This window comes from Trachemys scripta, chromosome 1 (assembly GCF_013100865.1).
Source record: "Trachemys scripta elegans isolate TJP31775 chromosome 1, CAS_Tse_1.0, whole genome shotgun sequence".
In the NCBI taxonomy this organism is placed as follows: domain Eukaryota; kingdom Metazoa; phylum Chordata; order Testudines; family Emydidae; genus Trachemys; species Trachemys scripta.
Genome location: NC_048298.1, coordinates 87,642,232 through 87,648,711, shown reverse-complemented (window position 1 = coordinate 87,648,711; position 6,480 = coordinate 87,642,232). Strand labels below are relative to the sequence as shown.

At 51.5% G+C, this 6,480-nt stretch overlaps 1 protein-coding gene across 1 annotated transcript in view; it reads right to left on the bottom strand.

The window, feature by feature from the left end:
- The window catches only part of RRP7A (ribosomal RNA processing 7 homolog A), a 15,816-nt gene extending 10,415 nt beyond the window's left edge, over positions 1 to 5,401 (bottom strand). The window contains exons 1-3 of the mRNA XM_034783511.1: positions 5,264 to 5,401; positions 3,863 to 4,005; positions 1,070 to 1,284 (exon numbers count right to left, since the gene is read on the bottom strand). Of these exons, the coding sequence (XP_034639402.1) occupies positions 1,070 to 1,284; positions 3,863 to 4,005; positions 5,264 to 5,327 (422 nt within the window). The 5' untranslated portion in view covers positions 5,328 to 5,401. The remainder of the gene's footprint in view (positions 1 to 1,069; positions 1,285 to 3,862; positions 4,006 to 5,263) is intronic.
- Positions 5,402 to 6,480: the final 1,079 nt, after the last annotated feature.

Below are 6,480 nucleotides of genomic sequence, written 5' to 3'. Positions count from 1 at the left end.
GGGGGGGTCCAGGGCAGAAGGCTGGGTGCGTGTTGGGGTGTGGGGGGTTCAGGGCAGAGGGGAGTGGGGGGGTTCAAGGGTCAGGGCAGGGGGCTGGGGGGGTCCAGGGCAGAAGGCTGGGTGCGTGTTGGGGTGTGGGGGGTTCAGGGCAGAGGGGAGTGGGGGGGTTCAAGGGTCAGGGCAGGGGGCTGGGGGTAGGGGGTTGCAGGGCAGAAGGCTGAATGTGTGTGGGGGGGTTCAGGGCGGAAGGATGGGGCTGTGGGGGTGCAGGGCAGAAGGCTGGGTGTGTATTGGGGTGGGGGGTTCGGGGCAGAGGGCTGGGGTGTGTGGGGGGTGCAGGGCAGAGGGCTGGGATGCTCGGTGAGCGGCTCATGGCAGGGGGCTGGAAGGGATATGCCCTGTTCCACCCCCTTCCCCCAGGCTCCGTCCCTACCTCTCTCTGCCTGCTCTACGGAGGTGTGTGCACACTGCCGCTCTTCCCCCTCCCCCTCACTAGGGCCATCAGCTGATTGGCGCAGGGACGGAGAGAAGGGGCAGGAAAGCACCACGCCAGGGGAAGAAGAGGGGGAGGAGGGAAGCTTGGCTGCTGCAGAACCAAGCTTTTGCCTGCTGCCCCCGCAGGGGACAGCAATGGGCCAGGGGGTGGGGGGAGGACTGAGTGGGGCCAGGACCGTGGCAGGGAGCTGCGTGCCACTCAGAATCGGCTCACATGCCGTGTTTGGCACGCATGCCATAGGTTGCCGACCCCTGGTATATACAAAGAGAGAGCTCCCCCAAAACGTTTATATAGATCACGGGTCGGCAACCTTTCAAAAGTGCTGTGCCGAGTCTTCATTTATTCACTCTAATTTAAGGTTTCATGAGCCGGTCATACATTTTAACGTTTTTAGAAGGTCTCTTTCTATAAGTCTATAATATATAACTAAACTATTGTTGTATGTAAAGTAAATAAGGTTTTTAAAATGTTTAAGAAGCTTCATTTAAAATTAAATTAAAATGCAGAGCCCCCCAGACTGGTGGCCAGGACCTGGGCAGTGTGAGTGCCACTGAAAATCAGCTCGCATGCCGCCTTCGGCACGTGTGCCATAGGTTGCCTATCCCTGTCCTACAGCATGCCCCCTTTCCCTCTGCTCTTCTCAGAGTCTCCCTGAGCTTTACCGTAACTGTCTTGAGATTGAAGAATTTGGACTTGGGTGCCTCTGGTTTCTCTCGTGGCCCCGGTTTTTCACACACATTCACAGACTGGACAGACGAGCAGCAGGAAAACAGCCTGGACAGACATGCCTTAATACAAGGGAGAGAGAGAAAAGTGACCAGGGCTCACCTGTGTGCCCTCCCCTTGGGAGACGGGGGCTACAGCCTGCTGTAGATACCCTGTTTCCCCCCTACTTCCAAAGATTCCACACTGCAGCCATCACCATCCTCCCAGCTGAGAATGGTTTATAACCCTCTCCCTGTACTCATCTGCAGCCGTCAATGCTGAATGACAAGGAAGCCCTCTGCCATTCCCCTCACATGCAGAGTTTGATGCCTCACAATGCTTCCTGCAACTGGTGGATCAAGGAGCAAGACATCCTCGCCTGGGTCCCCCATCTGGTAGCGCACCTACCACGAGGGAGCCAGATTTAGCCTCTCAGCCCACAGGGGAGTGTCCACACTCAAATTTTGTACCTGTTTTCAAATTGTGGTGCAATTACTCTGGGATAAATTATAGTGAGCAGAGGGCTCATGTGTTTTCATCGCAGTTAGGAGATTTTCAGAACACAGTGCCAAGAACGCCTGAGCTGTGTCTGCATCAGCTTGTACTTCTGTGTAGCTGCATCATGGCCTAAAAACATGCACAAACTTTTGAAGCACAAACACATTTTAGGAGTGAGACTGGAATGAAGATCAAACCCGGCTCCTATGAAGCCCCGCTAATCCTTTGGTCAGTGAGATGGTTTATCAGTTGTACTTTTAAAAGCAATGATATCCTACAACTCTGGGCTAACTGAACAAACTTACACCAGTTTCCTTGTGGAACTGGTGTAACAGAGTCCCTAGACTTCTGCCTTGTAGGACGAATAAGCTTCAGAAGCACTGCAGCTCCCTTGAGGTTAAGGAGGTTGTGTGGGCAAATCTGTGGCAACTCCCCAAGGTTATTGGATATGTCACAAGATGGGAGGAGCACCAGGCAAATTTACCTTTCTTACAGGCAAGAAGGAAGACATGGGCTTCAGTGATCCCCCCTGTAACTTGTAACGAGGACAAAGGGTGATTTTACAAAACTCGTTAGCTAGTCAAGGTGAACTTTTGGCTCCACACTATGGTTGTCTGACTAGCTAACGTGGGTTTAAAGGTATTAAACTGCATCTACACTAGATCCCAAGTGGTATTTCAAGTGGGGTTAGCTAACAAACAAGACACATTTTTCCTTATTCTAGACAAAACCTCAGAGGGAAGCACAGCCTTTGCTGAGTCATCGTCACCCTCTTCCTGCACCACTGTTTGGTCCGTGCAGCTCTCCCATACAAGTACTAACATACAGTAACTCCTCACTTAACGTTGTAGTTATGTTCCTGAAAAATGCTACTTTAAGCGAAACGATGTTAAGCGAGTCCAATTTCCCCATAAGAATTAATGTAAGGGGGGGAGGGGTTTAGATTCCAGGGAAATAAATATACACACACTCAGACTTGTGTGTGTGTGTGTGTGTCTATAGACACACACACACACACAAAGTATTAAACAAACAATTTAATACCGTACACAGCAATGATGATTGTGAAACTTGGTTAAGGTGAAGTCAGAGGGTGGGGTATTTCCCAGGGAATGCCCTACTGCTAAATTATGAACTAGCATTCGACTGAACCCTCAAGGGTTAACACATTGCTGTTAATGTAGCCTCACACTCTACAAGGCAGCACAAACGGAGGGAGGAGACACAGTAAACACATGGCAGTGGCTGCAAACATTCCCTGCGGAAACTGAACCCACGCTATCCCACTGGAGCGCACCACTCTCTCCACTTTCCAAAGTGCTGGCGGGGGGAAGTGGGGGGGGGGGGGGTGTGTGTGTGTGTGTGTGTGTGTGTGTGTGAGAGAGAGGCATGCATTGCCCCTTTAAATACGCTGACCCCACTCTAAGTACACTGCCTTTTTAAGTAAATTAGCAAGTTGAGACAGCAGCTGCTGTCAGCAAGCTCCCTCTGTCTCGAACCCTGTTGTGTGTCCCCCGGCTCTGTGGAGATGGGGTACAGGAACAGGGGGCAGGGGGACACCCTGACATTAACACCTCTCTTCCCCCCGCCCCGCACAGCAAGCAGGAGGCTCTCGGGAGCATCTCCAAGGCAGAGGGCAGGAGCAGCACACAGCAGCAGGGGGGGAAGGAAAGCTCAAGTGCTCGGCAATCAATAGCCTGCTGGGCAGCTGCCACACAGGGAACTTAGGGGAGCTGATAGGGGGCTGCCAGTCCACCCTGGTTACAAGCCCCCACCAGCTAGTTCCAACGGGCTGCTCTTCCTGCAACCAGTGGACAAAGCAAGTGGCTGCTAAACATTATAAGGGAGCATTGTGCAACTTTAAATGAGCATGTTCCCTAATTGATCAGCGATGTAACAATGAAACAACTATAATCAGCACGATGTTAAGTGAGGAGTTACTGTACTTGTTACAGCATCACTCTCTGCTCTTCTGGTTATGCTCCAGCCCCCAATAAAAAGACCACATTCACATATCTCTTTCAATACTTCTTCCAGCCCAACAACTAGGGTTGCCAATCCTCCAGGATTGTCCTGGAGTTTCCAGGAATTAAAGGTTATGTCATGTGATGACATCTCCAGGAATCTGTCCAACCAAAGTTGGCAACCCTACCAACAACTCACCTTTGTGCAATACGGGGGGATATTAAGGACAAAGAGAGTACGGTTTGGAGGGTGGGTAGTATCGGTGCCTTCTCGGACTTTGTGCTCCTTCACATACAGGTAGTGAGGTGACTGTTGCTTCTCAGAAAGCTTAACTGGAATGGCTAAAAGGGACAATTTTTAAAGAGACGTAGCAATTTAAAGCAACTGACTTCAGCAGAGCATCAAGTTCCAGAAAACATTTTAGGAGGCAACACCATCAGTTGCTGACTTCATTGCCTAATCAGGTTCTACCTGTCTCCCATAAATAAATCTCCGGATCTCCCCCAACACCCACTGGTCCTGACAACTCAGGAAAGTGTGTCAAGGTACAAAGTGCTTTACTCACAACCAGAGAGCCTAGAAATCCATTTACCGTGGAAAAAGACGGAATTTGCATTTTTACAGAGACTCTTTAAATTTTACATTTTGTGAAAAAATAAAAACATATATTAACTAAATTTTACTGAAAGTACCAGTATCACTTATTCCACAGGTTCTCAAACTGAGGGTGGGTGGGGTGGGTGTGTAAAAGGAATGTATTCTGGAGGGGAGGAGAGCATGAAAAGCTGCTGGCGGCAGTGCTGCCTTCAGAGCTGGGTGCTTGGCCAGCAGCCACCACTCTCTAGCCACCCAGCTCCGTAGACAGAGTGGAGAGCAGCAGCTGCTGGCCTGGCACCCAGCAAGCCTATTCATTTTATTATAACGACTGATGGTACCGATAGGCTTCAAGCTTGTTTAAAAATTTTAAATATATCAGTAAAACATTGTGTTCAACTGATACCTGTACATAATGTGGCTAGGGAAAATTAAGTTCAGCATTTCATTTTAATCATAGAGAAAAAAAAAACACAGACTTTTATGTAAAAAGCGACAGGGTCCGGTGGCACCTTATAGACTAACAGAGGTATTGGAGCATAAGCTTGTGTGGCTCCAATACGTCTGTTATTCTATAAGGTGCCACGGGACTCTGTCGCTTTTTACAGATCCAGACTTACACAGCTACTCCTCCGATACTTGATGGACTTTAATGTTTTTTTATACAAGATTTCTTTTTTTTGGGGGGGGGGGTGTCATCACAGAAAACGGGGATCCCTGCTCATGGCACTGGAGCTTCTGGACGTGCTGCGGCACAGGCCGGGGAGGCTGCCGCGGGATCGGTGCCCTGCCACACAGGAGATGCAGGCAGGCGCTCGGCTCGGGGCAGGACAGCAGCGTGCGGAGCAACCAGCGCCCGACCCAGACAGCGGCAACGGGAGCGTATGGGAGGGCCGGGCTTGATCAGCCCCTGTGGATACACTGGGGGCGGGGGGGGACCCCGGGATTTCGGGCTAGAGGTTCCCCCCTTTAAACCCGTGCCCCGTCCCCGCCCCAGCTGGTTACCTGTGTAGCCCGCCGGTGCCCCGGCCTCCGCCGTACTCACATGCTTCCTCTTGGCGGCCGCCATCTTAATTTCCCGGTCGGTGACGTCAGCTCAGCAGCCGGGACGCTGAGGCGCGCAGGGGACGCCGGGAGCTGTAGTTCCTTCGCGGGCCGCGGTTTGCGGCGTCCCCTTCGCGCTGGGGGCGCTGGCGTCACGCAGTGATTGGGTAGGGGGCGGGGCTTCAGATGAATGGCGAGGTTCGGGGCGCAGCGAGTTAGTCAGTGCGCTCCCTCCCCATCGCTGGGTGCGCGCGCAGCCAGGGTGCTGCTAACAGGCGCGGCTAGGGGCCCGGGGGCGTCAGGCGCTGCCCTGTCGCAGGGATGGCTTCTGCCAGCGCCGGACTGGGTGGAGTCAGAGCGTGCACAGGGGGGTTCGGGTAAATACAGGGCCCTCACCCCCACCCCCATTACTTCCTAGAGGCCTGGCTACAGCGCTTCTGACTGCGCCCTGGAGGTGGCTGCGCATGGGCTCCTGCCCCACATCGCCTCATCCACCCTGTTCCAATGATTGCATTGGCATGGCCCTTTCCCTAGAGCAATTTCCATTCTGGGGCAATTTCTTCAGGGGATTTTGCTACTTCGGAGAACGCCGCTGAGACCCACAACAATCCTGCCATAGCCAAGTATTAACACTGCTTTACAGACGGGGAAATTAAGGCAGAAGGATAAGCACTGTACCCAGAGTTGCAAGGAAAGCTGTGACAGTTTGGAAGACACTAAAGCTCTAGGTGTAGGCAGCACAGCATGTTCCTTCCCTTCTGTTTCTAAGATGTTAGTTTTATTTAAAAAACAAAATTCTCATTGGTGAAAGGAGGTAAATGTAAAGCCCTGGAGTCTAAAAGCACCTCTCTATCCCCAGAACAGGCGCAGCACAGCCACAGGTAACAAATTCTTTCCAAATCACTCTTCCTCTGTCTTCCCCCACTACTGTCCACATGCCTCAATTCCCACAGTGAAGTGCAGTGCAACCCTAGGGGTGAGAGAAATTGTATCTGTTACCTATCATTGCTGACAGTTGTGATATGGGTGGGCCTCTGGAAACTGGACTTGAACAACCAGCTCATTTCACACAAACCACTGCTTTTAAGTCTGTCATCGGAAGATACAAAATCACTAAGGTGGCAGAATGCTTAAAGACAATAAAAAAGATGGAATCCTATGAAATGAGCAGCTGACTC